Here is a 20,190-nt window from a genome sequence, read left to right on the forward strand (position 1 = left end):
GGCCCCAAAACCATGGGCCTTGCTTGCTTCACTCACACCGCGAAGAGGGAGCCAGATGAGGGGAGCAGGTCCTGGTGTGAGGATGTCACACTATGTTCCTTTCACTGAGTTTTGACTGGTGGCCAGTAGCTCAGACCCTGTGTCCTCACTGTGCTCCCTCCATCTTTTCAGGCCGCTGATAAAGGGAGCAGAAAGCGATATGAGCCCTCAGACAAGGACAGGCTAAGCCCTCCTCCAGCCAAGCGGGCCAACTTATCCCCAGACCGAGGTGAGCTCGATCCCTGCAGGGGCCTGACGGGCGGAGGGACCAGGACCTCATCCATTATTTTAAAATAAGGGCCCCAAGGAACTTCTCTAAAACTAAGAAAAAGTTTTACTTTTTTTCAATGTTTTTATTAATTTCAGAGAGGCAGGGAGAGCAAGAGAGAGATAGAAACATCAATGATGAGAATCATTGATTGACTGACTCCTGCACGCCCCCTACTGGAGATCTAGCTCGTGACCTTCTGATCCATAGGTTGATACTCAACCACTGAGCTACACAGGCTGGGCTTTAATATTTATTTATAAACTGTACTATTTGAACACAAATAACTTTTTTTTTTTTTTCATGAAAAATAACCAGGAGTGGCATTATTATTGTTTTTCTTTAACATCTGATTGGCAGATAATGGCGGGGTTCGCATCTCCTCTGATAGTACAAAACTCCACCCTGGGCTGTGGGAAAGGAGGGCACAGTGAGTGGGCAGGAAAGTTAGTCTGTTTAGATGCTAGCCCAAATTGGAGCTCCGATTTCGGGGTTTTCCTGGGCTCTCAATCTGACATGATCAGAGCTTCCCCTTCCTCCTTTCTCACTGGTTCTGCCCTTCTGCTGCTTCCTTTAAAAATGAGGAAGCTGTGCTGATCTGTCACAGCTCTTTGGAATGGGGGCACTAGTATCAGTAAGGCTGCACCAGACCATATGTAACTGGGACCCTGGTCTTACGTTACCCAGGTTCTCGGGACCGGAAGTCAGGTGGGAGATTGGGTTCTCCCAAGCCAGAACGGCAGAGAGGCCAGAATTCCAAGGCTCCCGTGGCCCTGCCAGACAGGTGAGTGTTTGCCTGCGCCATGGCCATACTACGTTGGCCCCTTTGCTCCGCAGACCCAGAGGTACCTGGGGAATGTCTTAGATCTGGAGGGAAGAAACCAAACACATGTCTCACTCTACACCCTCCCCCGCCCCCCCTCCTTCCCGCATTGGGCCCTGGAATGAGGAGCAGCCTAAGGCACTCAGTTCACAGCCTGAGGTGGGGGGTCAGTTTGGGTGCAGGTGGTCACAGCTCTTTTATCTTCCATTTCAGGCATAGGAAGTAGGAGAGTAATTTCCCCAGGAAGTCAGCTCTGAGTCCCTATGCCCCTACACCATGCAGTTCACGGTCAACGGTTGGGTGAGGGAGGATATGGGGAGGGCAGGCATAGGACTCAGAGAGCGGTACAACCCTCCACACACACATGGGCCCAAGGCCTCAGGGGCCCTCCTAAGTCAGCAGTATGGCCACAGAGGGAAGTCGCATACAAAGCCCAGAAGCAGGAGGGACAGGGTTTGGCTTGACGACACTTCTTGACCATTCACTGGGTAGAGGGTGCCTTGTACCTGGCGGGTATAGCTTACAGGGTCCAGGTCCCCAGACCGGGCCTCGTGTCCCCCACCTGGCAGGAAGCTCAGCAGGGAGAGACAGGCACTTGGACCCTCTAACCACCTCCCCACCCTCACAGGAAGCGTCAACTGTCACCCCAGTCCAAGAGCTCCAGCAAGGTCACAAGTGTGCCTGGTAAAGCCTCAGACGCCGGCACCGCCGCCTCCGCGGGCACCAAATCAGGGAAGGCCAGCACGCTGTCGAGGCGGGAGGAGCTCCTAAAACAGCTCAAAGCCGTGGAGGATGCCATTGCTCGCAAGCGGGCCAAGATTCCCGGGAAAGTATAATGGGCCTCGCAGGCTCGGCTCCCCTGCCAGAGGCAAAGACTCTGTGTTTTTATAAATAGGGTAAGCGCAGCCATTTTGGATTTTGCAGTTAATGTCTTATTTTGGCTGTGATTCTTTTTAAAAATTAAAAAAGAAAAAAAAGTTTCTCAGCTGGAAAAGAAGCCACACACACATGATGAAGATGACGCTGAACCTCAGCCTTCTCCCGACCACACTGACCAGTCCTTCCCAGAGCAGAGACAGGCAGGCAGACAGCACCGAGCGAGGACATGGCACAGTTTTATGTAAATTTTAAGTCCCAGATGCCCGGATCAGCCGGCCCATACATTTTTTCTTCCCCATCTTCTTTTCCTCCCTCTGGTAGACAGGCGAGTTCGCGCCCTGCTGTGTGCCGTGTCCTCACCACACGGCTCTCCTACTGTGGACAGGAACACCTAGTGCTACTGAGCAACCTCTTCCCCACCCCTGCCCATCCCCAGGATCAAAAATATATATATATATTCTTGACTAAAGTCTGACTGGGAAATAGTTCCTGTCTTTTATTTTAAGCATCAAATTGTTTTAGTTGATTTGAAAATGAAAATATACAGAAAAGACCAAAAAAAAAGGCCATGGGTATTGTTGGGCGTCTGTCTAATGTGGAGGGTCTTTTTTTGAAGGGTCTCCTAAAATAAAAATATTTTGATAAGCAGCTATCTTGCCCTGGTGGTGCTGTTTGCATGTGCCTTGGCTCCATACCCTCTACCCTCCCATGGCATGGGCCCGGCCACCTCACGACATCTGCTGGGCCCACCTGCTATTTAGGGGCCCCTGGCTGCTGGAAGCTGAAGACATGGAGTTCAGCAGAGGCCCCTGTGCCATTGCCTGGAGCCTCCAACCCAGAATGGAATTGTTCACTCGCCTGTTAGCCCAAGCACTGGCCGCTGCCCCCTGGGAGTGCTATTCCTCAGTTTCTTCCCAGTGGGACTGGCTCTGGTGGTGCTTCGTGGACACCTTTCCCAGCAGAGGGCCCTGGGGCTACAGAAGTCAGAAGGGTGTTCCTCAGGCCAGGCTGTAACATCCATCCCCAAAGCCAGTTCCCCCCTCAGAGCCTTAGATGCACCATCCAGTCCCCACACATCACTCCATCCGTCCATTGCAGAGCAGAAATGTCAGCAGTTGGTTGTTTTTTTTAATATATTTTATTGATTTTTTTTTTTTTTTTTTTTTTTTTTTTTACAGAGAGGAAGGGAGAGGGAGAGTTAGAAACATCAATGAGAGAGAAACATCCATCAGCAGCCTCCTGCACATTCCCCACTGTGGGTGTGCCTGCAACTAAGGTACATGCCCTTGACCAGAATCGAACCTGGGACCCTTCAGTCCGCAGGCCGACGCTCTATTCACTGAGCCAAACGGTTAGGGCAGAAATGTTAGCATTTCTGAGAGCAGCAGCTGATATCTCCAGGCAGGGCACCCTGGAGAGCCCCAGTGGGGCCACTACCAGGGCGGGGATGGGGAGACCCGAGTGCTCACTCAGGGTCCTTCCTGGTGGAATTAAACTCAGAGTGGTACACTGGGCCTCTGGGTGCCCTGCCACCCTGAGGTTATCATATAGCAAGTACCATAAGGACTTGTGGACAAAATGCCCCCCAGTTCCCATTCTGCTTCCCTTCCCCATTCTTTGCCAGCTCCATGGCAGTCCCCTGCCAGCCTGTAAGGACCCTGCAGGGCCAGTGTCAGGAGGCAGCAGTCTGGGGTTCTCATCTCTTGCCTGAGCTGCGACCAGCTTACAGGGTGCATTCCACGGCGCCCTGCCCCACAGCTACATGGCAATTACACCGGACAGGAGAGCTTGGAGGGGGCCAGTGGGCTGTGGGCTGGCCATGCAGCCAGGCCTCCTGAGTGTACTGTTTTCATGTCTGTGCCCCTCCCACAGCACATGACATCAGATACCTCTTACATCACAGCAGCTTCAATCAAGTTTTAAAGGCTTATCTGATTTGCCATTAGATCAAAGCCAAGTGCAAAGGGAATTCCCATTTTCTGAATGAGTAGCTTTCAAGGACACTGAGTCAGGGCACCGTTGAGTGCCAGCCTGTCCCTGTGAGTTCTGTGCCCCAAGCCACTAGGTCCTGCAGTCCAGCTGGGGCAGCAACTATCCCTCAGCCAGGAGCCCGCAGGTGAGCCCACTATATAGTCTGCCCTCAGCCCTCCTTGCTCACCCCACCAGCCCCTTCTGGTCCCAAGAAGCTGACCTGATCCTGACCTCTAATGCCTAGGCTGGAGCCATAGCACTATGACCCTTTGACCCAAGCTAGGTTTAAACTAGGAGCTCACCTGGGCTAGGCTGGGCAGGTGGCTGCCTTGGGAGGGGCGAGGACCACACCCAGAGCCAACTTTCCTCTCCCAAGGTCTAAGAACAGTCCAGATCAGGCAGCTGAGGGAAGGGAGGCCTCTGCCGTTTGTTGGGATCCTTGGGCATTTTTGCCCTCCAGGGAATGAGGACTGATCCTGACAGGTGGTTAACATGCAAATAATGGGAATAATTAAGGGTTTCTCAAGTTCCATCTCTGTCCACCAGACTGCTTTTCAAGTCCAGACCATTGTGGATCCCCTTCCTGCCAGTCCTCACTCCACAGCCAGAGCGACTGCAGATGCTAACCCCTCCTACCTGCCTGTCATTTCTTCCACCCTAGGGCCTTTGCACATGCTATTCTGATTCCTAGAGCTCTGAGCTGCCTGACTCGTCCTGTTCCTCTCAGCTCAGGCAAGCTGATCCCATCCCCTCGGTCCCTCCATTGTCTGCTGCCACAGCACTGTTCTCAAGTAACCTGGGAAGCACTAGGCTGGAAGCTCCTAACACTAGTCCTTGAGGAAGGGGTCAGGTCTTGATTTCCATCTCCCAGCCCCTGCTGTTTCCCTCAAATCTTGGGCCTCCACCTGCCCCCTCTCTGCCCACTTCCCAGCTCCATGACAATACCCCTGCTAACGTATAAGCCCCAGGAGCTCTGGCTGAAGGCTAGGCCCTGGGTGAACAAGCAGGGACCCCTCTTCCCACTCTGGACAGGATCCCCTTGGACAGGATGAGGTAAAGAGGTCATTTCTGGCAGTGCAAAGTGCTGTGGGAACAAGAAAACTGGGCTGTGGGATAGACTGACCAAAGGCAGGCTGCCTGGGGCTGTGGTTGGGAAGGGGGAGCCCCACTTTACAGATTAGCAAACTGAGCCCTGCTGGTGGGCCTCCCTCCAGGATATGAGAAAACTTTAAGCCTAGAGCCCAAAGAGCCTGGAGCAAACCCCTCTTGCAGGCCCACTTGACTGCTTCTGTCCAGTCAGGGCGGGAAGGGCTCCGAGCCACTGGCTGAGCCACACCCTAGGTACTTGATGTGTCTGTCCCTGTTCTCCTGTTTTTGCCTTCCCTCCTTAGCCTTTGCCTTTTCTCTCTCCCCTGCCTTTCCTCTGCCAGTCTGTTCCTGGGCACCTGTCTCCATCCATTCCTCCTCCTGCTTCTAAATCTCCTCACACATTCTTCCTGTATCTCCATCCTCTTGGTTGTGTGTCTCTGGGACTTGGGGGCGTGGCCATCGGGGTGTGGCGCAGTGGGCGTGGTTTGAGGGGGGTCTTCCAACACCACCTTCAGGATCCCTCCTGCCTTCCTCTGGCAGTGCCTTTCCAGTCTTGCCCAACTTGGGACTTCTGCACTTGCCTCAGCAGCCCAAGAATGAGGCACCGCCCCGGTCCGCCCTGTGCCCTTCTGCCCTCGGCAGGCATTGCTGAACCCCTGACTCTCAGTCCCTGGGCCAACTTCCTCCAAGAAATTAGCCTTCAGGCCTCTGGGGAAACCGCGTTGAGCGCTCCCGAGGCCCATCGTGAGGAAGAATGAGTATGAATTCAGGGTCGAGTTTCCTCCACCCAGTCAGCTGTTCAGAACAGAAACAGGAACACAGAAAATGCAGGCACCCTACCTGATTGGCCTGGGCAGGGGACACCCCCTGCTCCCCCTGCTGGACTCAGGCACAAGCAACAGTTTACAGCCTTTTCATTTCCTAATTGAGCACCTGCATGAAAGCAGCTGGACTTATCAGCCCAAAGGAAGAGCACTGCTGGCCACTGGCCTCTCCCTCGGCTCCCTCCGGCTCCACCTCAGCTCTGGGCCTGCCTGCCTTGCCAGCATGAGCCTCCTAGTGCCCCTGCATGGGGCACATTGTCACCCTGTTTTTCCCATGGGGGCATCCAGGCTTATCTCCCTTTTGTCCTGCTGTTTTAATGGAGCACCTAGGTACCTGGGCAGAGTGTGTTGGGGACATTATCCCTGTCCTCAGAGGGTTCACACTACCTTTGGGGACAGCAAGAAAGGGCTGGAATTTTACTGAGATCCAAGTGCCCTAGCAGGGGGACAGGTCTCAGTCCAGCCCAAGGAGGGTCTTTCTCTTGACCTGACCTAACCCACCTGGTAGAGGAAGTACTGGGCTCAGTTGTGTCCCCCTGAAAACTATGTTGGAGTCCTAGCCCCGGCACCGGTGACGATTGTGTCCTCATCTGAGAAGTGGGTCTTTGCAGACATAAAGTATGGGTCTTGAAATGAGAACATCCTGGATTAGGCAGTGTCCTGATAAGAAGACAGACACAGGGGGAGGGCCATGTGGACAGGAAGGCAGAGGCTGCAAACCAAGGACTCCCAGCATCACCAGCAGCCACGTGCAGCTGGAAGAGGCAGGAAGGAGCCCCACTGAGCACCCAGAAGGAACCAACCTGCTGACACTTTGTTTTTTTATTTCTGGCCTCCAGAACGGTGAGAGAATCATTTTCTGTTGCTTTAAGCCCCCTGGTTTGTATGACTGCGGCAGCCCTAGCAAACTAACGAGAGGGTGAGCTTCCCATTGCAGAAAGCACGCAAGCAGAGGGTGACTGGTAGGGGCACAGTAGGAGAGGCCATCCTGGGGACTCGGTGCATCTCTCCACCCATCCACCCATCGTTCAGAATAAGCCTCACCCTCCCCGGCAGGCAGCTTAGCCCTGCTTACAGGTGCAGATACTGAGCCCCAGAGAGGGCAAGTCCTCGCCCAGAGGCACACCCTGCTGAGTGGAGAAGCTGGGAGAGCCCGGGTGACCAGGGGCTTCTTGGGCCCTCACTCATGGGGTCTCCATGCCCATCAGTTGTGCAGTTTCAAATGTAAAGAGAATGGCGATGTAATGGTATGTACATTCCGGCACCTGCCAGCAGCAAAGGAAGACACCCTCCCTCCTCAGACTCCTCAGCTGGACATTTTAGACTGATTTGAGAAGACCAGGAGAGACAGGCCCTCAGCCTGGACAGTGCCCAGACCCCAGGCAGCCCTCTCCAGAATAACATTCGAAACCTTGCAAGATCTGGCTCCAAACTCCTTTTCCGGATAACAAAGGCAACTCAGCACCCCTCTTCTCTCCAGCAGCTCTGAGCGGGTGGGATGCAGGTTCCTGGGGCCCCCTTACATAAAGCCTCCTGACACAGGTGCACTGCACTTTGTGTCCAAGGCACGCCTGGCCTGTGTGCTGTTGGTTGGAGTGTCCTCAGGTACACCAAGACGTGGTGATCAGTGCCCCATCAGGGCACGTGCAGGAGGCAGCCAATCAATGCTTCTCTCTCCCTTCCCCTATAAACAAACAAACAAACAAACAAATAGTTTCCAAGGCATTTTCATCCCCTCCATCTCAATCATTTTAGCTTGAACTTTTGTTTAAGGAAAAAAGGGAAGGAAGGCAGGGAGGGAGGGAAGGAAAGAGGAAGGAAACAGATGCCCAAATATAAGGTGGGGCTTCAGTAGGTTTACAGTTGTTCATATGAAAAATAATGCAATAATTAATTAGTAATAATAAAGCATAAGCTATGTTTTGAATACAACTGTAAACCTACCTTTGCCCACCCTGTACAAACCTGAAGATGCCCACTGGCCCAGACCCCAGTCTCTCCTGGAACTTCTCCCACCGGTGCAGGTAGATAGATGCTGGTGTTCGCCTGATCGTGATCATCTTAGATTAAAAAAAATGGCACCAGCCTCATGTCCCCTGACAGGACAGCAGAAAGCACTCCCGGAGGAGCACTGCTGCAGCGTGGGAGGAGCAGGCTTCACCCAGGTCCCCAGGTCAGCAGGTCCAGATAGTCAGGACATACCAGTGGGCGCAGAGAAGCGAGCCGCCGAAGGCTCAGTAAAAACCCTTTTACAGAAAGTTCAACCCTCTTACGTAGGCAGGACCTGTTTTCAACTCCATCCTCAGGTGTCTAGCCTGGGGCGGAGTCCCTCTGAGTGGAGGAGGCAGAGTAATTGGACGTGAGAGGGGGTCTGGAGTGAGGGGTGGGCTCCTTCCCTGGGCTGAGAGGAGGGGACAGCAGTGGAGACCCAAAGGGAGGGAAGGAGGAAGCTGGGCCTGGGCACTTCCCAAGGAGGAAGCGATGATGCCGGATTTTCCCCAGGTGTGGCCAGAGGTATAAAGGGCGCTGTCAGCTGGCCATGGCCAGGCCTGCCACCTGGTGACTCCAGAACCACAGCCAGGTGTGCTTGGGACTGCCACCGGGCACACACCAGCTGCTCAGAGCCCAGCTGCCATCACCACCACCGAGATGGTGAGCCGTCTCTCCCCTCACCCCCACCTGGATGGTGCCATCTGGCCCGAAGGCCTGGCAGTTCCTTGAGCGTTAGCCCGGGATGGGGCCCAGGAAGCCCCTCCCAATCTTGGGGCAGGAGGGAGCCAGGACCCAGGAGCTCTGGTCCACTGGGGAGCTTGGGCTTAGGGTCTAGCCTCTCTAGGCCTCAGTTTCCCCAACTGTAGAGAGTGGGCTATACCCTACCTTTCCACAGAGAACAGGGCAAGCTAGGGTGGCAGCGAGGTGCCTTCTTCACCGGGCACCCCCTGACAACCCACCACCTGTTTCACCAGCTCCTCCCTGGCCTTCTGCTTCTGCTCTGGCTATCTGCCAGCCTGGCCCACCATGGTTCCGCACTCTGGGGAGGCCCCCACATCCACGCCCATGGGAACCCACGCTGCTACTCAGCCGAGGAGCTGCCCCTGGGCCAGGCTCCCGCACACCTGCTGGCTCGAGCTGCCAAGTGGGAGCAGACTTTGCCAGTAGCCCTGGTGTCCAGCCTGGAGGCAGTGGGCCGTAGGAGGTGGCAGGAGAGGCCCCCGGCTGGGACCCAGTGTCCGGTGCTGCAGGCTGAGGAGGTGCTAGAAGCGGACGTCCACCAGCGCTCCATCTCTCCCTGGCGGTACCGGTGAGGGCTGGGCTCCCTGGGCACTGGGCTCCCCACTGTGGGCGTTGGGCTGCTCCCTCCCCTTTCTGGGCACCGGCTTCCTGGAGACTCTGCGAGTGGGTTTCGCCAGTTAAATGGAATGAGCACCCTGACCTGTCCAGCTTGGGCTCTGCCCCGCAGGGTGAGGCTCCATCAGATGAGCTCCTCCTTGCCACTGTTGCCTCGAATCTTAGCTCAGAGCTTGGGTGCCAGCATCACCTGGGAAAATCTGGGCCCTCACTTGAGCCCCTGCAAGGGTTGGGCTGGGCTCAGAGGGCGGGAGGGAGGGAGGCCCCTGGAAGCCCCTATCCCAGCTCCTGTGCTCCAAGGGGAGACACGGGCGAGCATCCCTGACTGGGCTCCCTGCAGCCTGATGCTTCAGCTCTCACTCAGGCCAGGAGCACCCCTGAGTGTGTGGGCAGCCACGAAGTACCTCAGGGAAGGAGGAAGGGGCCCGCGGAGGCTCTCAGGAGGGCCTCACCAGTCTTTCCCTGCAGAGTGGACACGGACGAGAACCGCTACCCACAGAAGCTGGCCGTCGCCGAGTGTCTGTGCAGGGGCTGCATCAATGCCAGGACCGGCCGCGAGACAGTGGCGCTCAACTCTGTGCCCCTGTACCAGAGCCTGCTGGTGCTGCGCCGCCAGCCCTGCTCCCTGGACACGTCCGGGGTGCCCATACCCGGGGCCGTGGCCTTCCACGTGGAGTCCATCAGAGTGCCCGTCGGCTGCACCTGCGTCCTGCCCAGGGTGGTGCGGTGACCACCGGCCTCAGCGGGCCCCGTGCTGTGGGCGGGGATCGCCTCCCAGACTGGACAGTGGGGATCGCTCTGCAGAGAGGGCCCCTCCTATTTATGTGTATTTATTGGCTATTTATATGCCCTGGGTGGCCCTGCTTCTGCCGCCCAGGGTCCCTGGGCGGGTACCAGGGCTCCAAGCCTCTAGTTTGAGGGAGGAACAGTGAAGACTGGGCACGGGAAGGGCCAAACGACCCTGCGCTGGTCAGCCCCTCTCAACACTGTTATCTTTCCGCACAGACAGTGAGCTGGAAGGAATGTTACTATTTTTCTATAACTTCTTAAAACGGAAAATGTGTTCTGATGGCCCCCACCTTGGTGGTCCCTCTGGGATCCCCCAAGCTCCTTTTTCCCATCACCCCTGTATTTCTAAAACTATTTATTGTAAAGGTATGTTTTTAAATTGATAAACACCCCCTGGAACACAGCATCAGATGGCACCTCACCTCACTTCTGCCTGGCCCTGGCTCCCAGACGACCCTGCAGCCCGATTCCGGTGTGTCCAGAGGTCTATGTAGGAATCCCCGTATGACCAGGGTGGGGAATGAGTTTGTAGAGTGGAGCACAGGCTTGCCCTGCTGGCCCCTATAGTTTCCACCTTGCGATACCCCCTAGCGATGGCTCTGGGGCCGGGGATGGGCCTCACTCCCACAGCCCAGCCGTGCTCTAGGCTGGCCCTCCTCTGCTGACAGGCCCAGGTGTGGCCAAACCTATGCAAGGACAACGAGCACCCTCTCCAGCGCTGGGACAGGCATCTCTGAGGGAAACTCTCAGGGGGGTGGCTTTGCAGCCCCGGGGAGTGCCTTCACCTTCGGGCATCTGAGTCATGCTCCCCAACCCCAGCAGAGCCCCAGGCAGTTCCAAAGGCCACCCCAGGGCCCAGGCATCCCCTTGGGCTTCTGTCCACCACTGGTGACCTGCCAGACCAGGGGCAACCAAGCAGGCCAACACCCCAGGCCAGGTGCCCCACTGGCTGACAGCCCAGCCTGTGCTCTCATTGCACAAGCCCCATATCTGCCCGTCCAGGCACATTACTGCTGGAGGCGTCCGGTTCAGGTCCAGGAGCCTGGCCTAAGGCAGCTGTAGAAGGGGCCCTGGGGCAGCCTGTGAGGCATAGGCCCAGCCCTCCAAGGCTGACTTGGGACCTGTGGTTTCCACCCACTGATTAACGCCTATTGTGTGTAAGTGCCTGGGAAGAGCCTGGAAGGACTGAGATCAGCACATGCTTATGAGCTTGAGTGTGTGTGTGTGTGTGTGTGTGTGTGTGGGCAGAGGGATCAGAGCAGTGAACAAAGCGGACGGCTCTCTGCCTGCCCGCACGCGGGTGATTGACAACCACCCAGTAAAATGCTCCTCGGTGGTGAAGGAATTAAGGACAGTGATGCAGGGAAGGGGCCGAGGCTGGGAATCCAAACAGAGGACCAGGGAAAACATGGAAGCCACCTGAGCAAAGGCCGGGATGGCCAGCCAGAGGTCTGTGCTCCTGGCAAAGGAAATGCCCTGTGCAAGGCGCTGAGACGGCAGCCTGTGTCTGAGGGTCAAGGGTGCTCAGTGTGGCTGGAGCTGAGGAGCAGGGAGTAACTGTGGGGCAGGGAGTGGAGTATCTGTCCTAGACCGCGGAAGTCTGTGGCTCTGAGAAGGTGCTAGCAGGTCAACTGCAGTGCTGGGAACTGCCTGCAGGGGCCAGGGCAGAGTGGGAAGTGACAACTAGCAGACTTATGAAGACAGAGCCCAAATGGGGTGTGGGGCTACATACAGGGGTGTCAAGGGGCGAGTGGTTTTATTATCCTGGAGGCTAGAGTGGCCATTTCCTGGGGCAGGGCTGGAGTGTTAGAAGACCCCAGTTCTGAAAGTAGGATTTGCTGAGAGCAGGTGGGGCAAACGGAGGCAAAGGGTTTAAGGGCTTTTCCAGACCCTGGGGGAGTGAGTGCCTGGGAGAGCCTATCCATGGGGGAAGAAGGGGCTTCCAGGCTGGGGTGTGAGCTAAAGCCAGGCAAAGGGGCTTCCAGAACTGGGGTCCTCTAACACTCCAGCCCTGCCCCAGGAAATGGCCACTCTAGCCTCCAGGATAGTAAAACCACACGCCCCTTGACACCCCTGTATGTAGGACACCCCCCCCCCCCATTTGGGCTCTGTCTTGGGGCTCCTGGCTGGGGAGCAACAAAGGCTACTGGGCTCCCTGGGGCCTCCCCTCGCTCAACTGCTTTCCCTCTTCACTCAGCGGCTCAGGTGGGACTGGGCTTCTTGAAGGGGAGTCTGGGCAGATCCAGGAGCTTGTGTGGGGCACACACTCCCTCCTCCCAGGCCTGGGGACTTCATTGCCAGAGTAGAAACTCAACACTTGGAATCCCAGAAACTATATTTCATGGATTCATATAAAAGATGCTTGTGATTTCAAGTACCATTGAGAAAAGATGGGCTTCTGGGAATGACACCAAGAGAGGGCCTGTGGTTCCCAGGGAGGCAAGGGGGTACCTGTGGGGTCTGGGTGGGACCCCCACTGAAAAGCGACACGAGACAGCAGCCACTCAGGGAGTACTCGAAGGCACTGGTCACACCACCTCATCGGTCACTGGGATGGGGTTCTCCTGGGGGCCACTGGAGACTCCTGCCCCCGCCGCCTCGTCTTGCTCCTCGCTGGGCTTCTTGCGGGCCTCGGCTGGGGGCCGGGGTGGGGGGTTGCTGGGTGGCTGCTTGATGGTACCCCCCACCTGCGGCCGCTCCTTGGGCTTGGACTCAATGGGAGTCCACTGCTCACCGCGAGTGGCCGCCTGCAGGACACAGAGTGGCTGAGCCCTGGGGGGTCTCTGGGGTCCATCCCCAACATGGCCCCCACCCCTATCGGGGGGCAGGGGGGTCTTGCAAGAGGGGGGGAGCTAGGAAAGCTCCCTGGAGGTGACTTCCAGGTACACATTCCCAGACACCCCCAGGAGCAGGGCAGGGAGGTCAGCCAGTGTGTCCATCAGGATGAGTCAAGAAGCCAGGAGCACACAGGGTGGGAGAGGCCAGGGAGGGTAGTCGGGGAGGGCAGGAGCCCCTCTCTGGAGCCTCCCGGGGGCACCCCAGACCTGTTGTGGGGTGGGGTTGGAGGGAGCATCACTGACATCCCCGTCACATGACAAGGACACAGCCTCCTGGCCTTGGCTCAGCCTGCAGGTGGCTGCAGAGACTGAGGTGTCATGGCATCAGCAGGCTGACCACAGACACCACTCACCAGCAGATAGATGCCACTTGCTATGGCCAAGCAGGCTGTCCCCAGGATGGTGGCAAGCAGGAAGCCGGCTGGTACTGACAGCCTGGGAAAGGGGGAGACGATGGGAGACTCAGAGAGCAGTCAGAGGGGGTCTGCAGGGGGTCCAGGTCTTGGGCAGAGGCCATAAGATCTCAGGACAAAACTGACCTTAAGTGTGCTATCCCCATGGCCCTGGACTCAGGGAACACCTGGCCCTGCCAAAGCTGGGCTTTTAAGTCTGGGTCCCTGGAGCTGTCCTCTGCTTGTACCCTAACAATATTGGAACCCGTGCACTTGGTCCAGCCGATGTGCCGGGGGGAGGCCCCAGAAGCTGCAGGGACACGGAGTGTTCTGGCCTCTGCAGTCACCACCAGGACTACCCAGCTGGGCTCCGTCTACCCCAGAGCCCTGGCTGTTCCTGATTTAAGTTGCTAAGGTTTGGGGTGAACTGTTACTCAGCAAGAGATGATGGGTACAGGTTTGGGGAACCCCTGGCAGAGCCTGGGACCTGGGTTTTGTTTGGAAAAACAAAGCTAGGCTGAGAGGGACCCCACTTGCCCCAAGCGCCCCTGTCCAGGCAGCCAGGCCAGGAAGGAGGATCTACTCCAGGGCCCTCCTGAGCCTGAGCAGGCAGGGACTCACCCAAGGTGCAGGAAGGCCCGGACGTAGTAATTCCTGGAGAGGGGCCCGAACAACTTCACCACTTTCGTCATGTACTTCTGTCCACTAGACCAAGCGAGGGAGAGAAGACAGACGGCTGTACTCGGCAACCCCACCTCCCACCCTGCCCCAGAGCGCCCAGCTTCTCTCCCGCAGGGACATGGGCCACAGCAGCCGTGCAGGCAGGCACCAGCCTCGGTTTGCCCAGGAGGATAAGGGGTTTGGTGCTGGAGCTTTGCAGTGTCCTGGGATGAAGCTCAGAGCAGATGGGGACTCACCATCTCTCCATGGTGGAGCCCTTTCTCCTCTTCCCCCGGGGATACTCCAGCAGGCAGACGAACACTCCTGCGACACTGAAGCTGGGGTTAAGGAACAACTCAGCCCAGCCAGAGGCGCCACAGCGAACCCCGCTGCTGATGAGAGACAGGTGCAGCCGCCGCCGAGAGCCACATCGTGGGGAACAGCCCGATGGGATTCGATGGGTCTGGCCACTTCACTGCCTATCCTCCACCTCCCTCCCCAATGCCTGTCTTGGGTTTCAGAGGACCTGGAACAGCCAGCCCACAGGGTGGCTGATAAAAGAGGGCACAGAAAGGATCCCTGGGGGTGCTGACACCTCCCACTCCCTGCCAGTGCCAGACAAGTCAGTGCCTGCTGAGCCCTGGCTTCCAAAACTACAGCGGAGCCTATCCTGCTGAGTCTAAAGGGCAGGGGATGGGAGCAGCTGTCTGCAAACTGTGCCGTGCGGTGCCCCCAGAGGCAATAGATCTCTGTTCGCAGCCCTCTAGTGCCACCCCTGGCAGTGCCACCCCTGGCAGTGCCACCCCTGGCAGTGCCACCTGCCCCATGGGGTTGACGGTGGGAGGATACATGGAGTAGGCGCCGAAGTACCACTGGGTGAACTGGCCAGCAGTGGCCACGATGCCGCCCGTGATGAGGACTGTGGGCAGAGAAGCAGGTTAGTAGAAGCCCTAGCCCATGGAAGAGACAAGCCCACATCCTATCCTTGCCCGGCTGGGGCCCACAGGCGGCTCTAGCCTTCTCCCCTTGTGCCCCCCCACCCCAGCTCCGGCCACCAGCTCACCACAGAGCTGCCCTTGAGTCCCTCAACCAGGAAGTGGACTCAGGTGGCTGCAGATGCCCACAGATAATGGAGGATGCCCTCCCCTAGGGAGAGGTGTGTGAGCTGAGGAAGGGGTGAGGCTGGTGGATCTGGCCCTGTGTCCCTGGAGCAGTTGGGGGACAGCCAGGTCGAGCCCTGGGCAGGGAGAGGGGCCTGGACACTCACTGTTGAGCTCTGTGACCCCATTGTTGAGTTTTTGTGTTTAAAGATTACACCAATGGCAGCTGATGTGGGATCTGCTCTATTGATGGTCGCTCCTTGTTGCATGATATTCCTGTTCTGTCTCTACTCCTGTGTTCCACCTTAATTTCACTTTTGTTTGATATTGATAATCATTCATGCTTCTTTGGTTAGGATTTGTCAGCTGTCCCCTCCCTTTATTTTCAGCTCTATAGGATCCTGTTGGACCTTTCCTCCCCAGTAATTGTTTTTATTGTGGTAAAATATACATAAAACTTTCAAGATACTGAAACATAACTATTGTATACATAATAATATAAAGGCATAAGATTCCCATCAGCCCAGAAGCTCTCTTGTGCTGGTCAACACTGAAACCCTAGATCTGGCTTCTTTAGCTCAACAGGAGGTTTTAAAATCATTCATGTGGTTTGGATGAATCACTAGCTCATTCTTTTTGTGTAGTTTTCTATTGTATGAATCAACCTCAATTTCTCCATTCTCCTATGGGAAATTTCAGTTGCTTCCAGTTTTTGACTATTACAAATAAGCTAATATAGCTGATTTTTAAATATTTTAACCAGCCTGATAGTGAATTTAACAGATTTCATTGACTGTGGTTGCTAATAATTTGAACTTTTTTTATCTTATTTTGTGTTTCCTCTTTAACAAGTGTCCTTGTTATTCCTCTGAATTGAAACTTTACTTTTAAATTCCTCTTCCTGAATTACATGTGGGCTTTAGACTGTTACCCATTATTATTAATTATTTACTTAGTCATTAATGTCTTCATTCTTGCATCCCAGTCCTTTCTTCTGGATTCAGTTCCCTTCTTGCTGAAGTACATCTTTTAGTAGTGCTTTCTGTGAGGGTCTGTTAGCAGCAACTCTGGATACCTGAAAATACCCTCATTCTAGAATAATAGTTTATCTGGATACTGAATTCATGTTTTTGTCTCAATATCAAAGTTATTACTTCACTGTCTTCTAGCATCTATTATTGATGATAAGTCTGAAATCAGTCAGATACTAATCCATTTTATTCTCTGGTAAATTTTAAGATTTCTTTAAAAGGACTGTATTTTCATTACAATTTGCCAAAAAGGGGTTTAAACAAAACCCTTTATTCTGTAAGGAACTTTGTTTTCTTGTTAAATTCTGGAATTTCTCACCCATTATTCCACTTACATTGCCTCCTTCCACTCTATTCTCTCCCCTGAAACCGCCATTATATAGATATTGGACCTTCTTATACTATTGTACAGGACTCAACTTCTCTCAGCTTCACCTGTGGTTTCCTCAGACCCACCTTCGATGTCACTCTTCCAATTCTCTCATCTCTACATAGTGTTTAACTCATCCATTGACCAAAAATGACTTTATATTTTATTTCTGGACATCCTATAATTGTCATTTTTTGCATTGTCCTGTATAATTTTCTATCCTTTTATCTCTTTGAACAGTTTCAAACACACCCTCAAGTTTAAACATGTACCCATATTCTCAAGTCCCTTCTTAGTGGCCCCAGTTCTAAGGAGGACATTCTCCAGTCTACGGTATCTGCTTCCTCAAATGGTGGGTGATTGTGAGCTGCGCCCAGCAGGCTTGTCTTCCTGTGTCAGTCTGTGCCCTGTGGAGGAAATGCCCTAACAGAACAGTTTCACATTTGCCTCTGTGGGGCCTATAGGCTCCTCCAGTTCTGGGTAGGCTTTATCCAAATTTCTTGGTCAGTGGTCCTTGCAGCAAAGGGTAGGGTTCAGCCCGAGTTCCTGGGGGTTCTGTCTTAATTGTGACTTTGTTCATCAAATGACAAGCTTCCTTGGATGGGATAGTTTTCCAGTCTGTTCCATACAGGCAACCTTTCCTGGCTCTGGCTGGAGGCTCGCGGCTCCATTTCAGCCCTTTTTCCATACAGAGGCCCCCAAGTCCCACTGGGTAAGAGCCTGAGCCTCTGTCAGTCCCGATTCCCCTGGTGCACCTTCCTTCCACCCCAGTGCAGCACCTTGAAACCTTACTGCTTTTGTCGCCTGAGTTCCTGTTCTTGGAGCTGAGCTCAGCTTTGTAATAACTCTTTTGGTTTGCTCATCGTACTTCCATGAGTTGTCAGAGAGAAGGGTGTTCTCCCATGCGTTCAGTCAGCCTGTGGCCTACTTATCTTTGGGCTCTACTTATAATTTTCTCTTCTCTAGCCTGTTTGTTGCCTGCCACTAGCAAAAGGGGAGCAAGACACCACTGGCTGGCCAGGGAGGCCTGAGAGCAGACAGCACTACTGTGTACTGGGACTCACAGGTGCAGGGGACTAGACAGAGAAGGCCTGCGCTCTCCTGGGGTGCATGTTCTCAGGAAGGAACAGAAATAAAGGTCAGGGACTGTGCACTAGGACAGGGACTGTGCAGAGATGTCTAGGTGCTCTGGGAAGACTTCTCTGAGTCGGTGATATCTGAGCTGAGAAATGAGTGGAGGAGCCAGCCAGGGATGTTTCAGACAGAGGAAGTGCTTCTGCAAAGGCCCTGGGGTATGTCCAGGAGATCCCAGAACAGAAAGAAGGCCTGTGCAGCTGGAGTGACGGTGAAGGGAGGGGGGTAGAGGCAGAGCAGTCAGAATCTGGCTTTTATTCTTCACAATCCACTGCAGTATTTTCAGCAGGAGGTGACATGTCCTGATTAGATGGGCTTTTCTGCAATAAAAAAGCCTGTTGGATGCACCTGCTATTAGGGCCCAGCCAGCCCTGAGCATCCCAGGTGCCTGCAGTTTATCCTGAGTCAGGAAAAAAGTCAGCAAGAGGAGGAACTCAGAGTGGGAAAGGTCTGGGAGACCTTCCCACAAACTGCCTTATTTTATGGCGGAAATGGAGTCACAGCTTGTAAATTCTCTAGGACTTGACTTTATTGTCTATAAAGTGGACGGAAGAACAGCTCTGGCCTCACCCACAGGACATTAGCTAAGGCAAGGAAGGGACAACCTTACACAGTGGGCATGCCATGCGTGGGGACACTGGGAGGCTCACTGTCTGCACACACTGGGGCTAGAACCCAGGCTTCTCAGAGCTCCCAGTTGGAGCCCTGTCTCCTTCTGTTTCCTGGGGGCAGGGGAGGGGTTGGGGGGCTGTAGGACAAAGGGGGCTGGTTTGCAGCAGTCTAAGGCCTCACAGCCTGTGGCAGGTCGGGGGACAGCCTGGAGGCAGCTCTGGAGAGAAGCAAGAATGACCTGTGCCTGGCCAGCATGGCTCAGTGGTTGAGCATTGACCTATGATCCAGGAAGTCACGGTTCAATTCCTGGTCAGGACGCATGCCGAGTTTCAGGCTCAATTCCCAGTGTAGGGCATGCAGAAGGCAGCCGACCAATGATATTTTTCCTCTCTCTCTCTCTCTCTCTCTCTCTCTCTCTCTCTCTCTCTCTCTCTCTCCCTTCCTCTCTGAAATCGATTAAAAAAATTTTTTTATTATTTAAATAATAATTTAAAAAATGATTTGACTCACTGAACTCTCAGTACTCTAGGTTCCAAAAGGGGGGTGACCTGCCTGGACACAGAACAGACCACTGGGCCTCACCAAAGCTGCTCACACCAAAGTGTGACCTTCCAGTTTGGGGCCAGAGGGACTTCATTTACATCTACTCCCTTCCCCCGCAGAGCTTTGCCAGGCTCCTCCAGTCCCCAGCGGGCAGGGGGTCTCGGGGTGGTTCCCAGGGCCATGGTAGTGGGCTAGGACCCTCCTCATCACCACATTCCCCACAATCTCCCCACCCCCCACTCCCACCAGGTGCAGGTCCTTCCTGGGAGTGGCAGGTCCCCGGAGGCGGGCAGTGCCTCTGGGCGGCTTCCTCTTGCTGCAGACCCTGCCTGGGCCCCGCGCACCCACACCGCCTGAAGGTTCCCCTTCCGTGCAGCACAGGGTGCAGAGCCGCTGCCTTCTTCAACAGAGCTCCCGAGCACCGGCCCAGGGTGACGGCGCCTGCCATCCTCCCCCAGAAGCAGTCTCTGGAAGCTGAGCTGGGAGGTTCCCTCTGGGCAGGTTTAGATGTCCCAGAAAACTCAGAGCGCGCCCCTGGCGACCCGTGGCGGGAACCCCACTCCAGGCAGGAGGGGCGGCGGGAGCAGGTGGTTCCCGCCCAATTTTCCCAATCCTGGAGGGGGGTGACTCCGGAAACCACCCGGGGCGACAGCCTCTTCCCCCGAGGCTGCAACTTCCTCTATCTGGAGAGGTCGGGGCGGGGTGGAGAGGTGAACAGGAGACCGTCGGGGGAAGCGGGGGCCGGGGGCAAGCGGGTCTCAGTCGCAGAAGGGTTTCCGCTGCTGGCGCCTCCAAACCCGGCCCACCCTTGGCTCACCTCCCCCGACACCAGCCTGCAGCCTGGAGTCTCTGACCCCTCAGGACCCTGGCTCTCCAGCCCCGGCCCGGCCCACCCAGTCCCTCGGCCCGCAGCCTGGGTCTCGGCGTCCCAACTGCCCCAGCCTGCAGCCTTGGGTCGCTGATCCCCCAGGTCCTCGTCGCCAGCTCACCCATCCCTTCCTCGCAGCCTGAGGTCTGTGCCCCCCGCCCTCGTGCCCAGCCCGGCGCACTCACTCAGGCCGGACGCCAGCGCCTGCTCGTTGGCCCACATGGCCCACTCGATCTGCCCCATGTCGGCGGGCGACGCAGCTGGCTCCGCTGGAACACTGAACCCGCGCCCGTCGCCCCGCAGCTCCCGCCCCCCAGTTCCCGGGGCAGCCCGGCCCCGCCCCGCGGAACCGCTGTGCATCCGAGTTCCGGCCCCGCCCCCGCCCCAGGAGACAGGCAGGGTGAGCCGGGAGCAACGTCTGTGGGGCAGAGGAAGCCTGCCTGGCCCCCAGGCCTTCAAGCTTGCAAGCTGAGGGGCCCCGCCTCACCCCCTCCAGCACCCTTGGGCCCACCGCAGGCCCCACCCACTTGGATGCCTGCTTGGTGCCAGGAGTCTGCCCTGCCAGCTCCACCGCAGTCAACCTGGAGCGCCCTCAGCACTGCCTGGGGGAGTG

General features: G+C 55.8%; 3 protein-coding genes across 6 annotated transcripts in view; 2 read left to right on the forward strand and 1 right to left on the reverse strand.

The window, feature by feature from the left end:
- Positions 1 to 2,657, forward strand: part of ZC3H18 (zinc finger CCCH-type containing 18) — a 69,387-nt gene extending 66,730 nt beyond the window's left edge. For all 4 annotated transcript variants that reach the window (XM_084905032.1, XM_084905033.1, XM_084905034.1 and 1 more), the window contains 3 exons: positions 172 to 268; positions 995 to 1,091; positions 1,759 to 2,657. In XM_084905032.1, coding sequence (XP_084761158.1) covers positions 172 to 268; positions 995 to 1,091; positions 1,759 to 1,966 — 402 coding nt within the window. In that variant the 3' untranslated portion in view covers positions 1,967 to 2,657. The remainder of the gene's footprint in view (positions 1 to 171; positions 269 to 994; positions 1,092 to 1,758) is intronic.
- Positions 2,658 to 8,377: 5,720 nt separating this feature from the next.
- IL17C (interleukin 17C) lies at positions 8,378 to 11,826 on the forward strand (the record flags this gene model as incomplete). The annotated part of the gene is made up of 3 exons (XM_084906863.1): positions 8,378 to 8,395; positions 8,752 to 9,194; positions 9,710 to 11,826. 3 exons carry the CDS (start codon positions 8,378 to 8,380, stop codon positions 9,969 to 9,971), a joined length of 723 nt encoding a protein of 240 aa, XP_084762989.1. The 3' UTR covers positions 9,972 to 11,826.
- A 521-nt stretch (positions 11,827 to 12,347) lies between these two features.
- Positions 12,348 to 20,050, reverse strand: CYBA (cytochrome b-245 alpha chain). The gene is made up of 6 exons (XM_084905064.1): positions 19,763 to 20,050; positions 14,769 to 14,838; positions 14,177 to 14,251; positions 13,881 to 13,964; positions 13,221 to 13,302; positions 12,348 to 12,777 (listed from the first exon to the last, which is right to left on the reverse strand). The coding sequence occupies exons 1-6, from the start codon at positions 19,935 to 19,937 to the stop codon at positions 12,559 to 12,561; spliced, it is 705 nt and encodes a 234-aa protein (XP_084761190.1). The 5' UTR covers positions 19,938 to 20,050; the 3' UTR covers positions 12,348 to 12,558.
- Between the last annotated feature and the right edge of the window lie 140 nt (positions 20,051 to 20,190).

Source organism: Pipistrellus hanaki (genome assembly GCF_964339955.1).
Source record: "Pipistrellus hanaki genome assembly, chromosome: 15".
Classification (NCBI taxonomy): domain Eukaryota; kingdom Metazoa; phylum Chordata; class Mammalia; order Chiroptera; family Vespertilionidae; genus Pipistrellus; species Pipistrellus hanaki.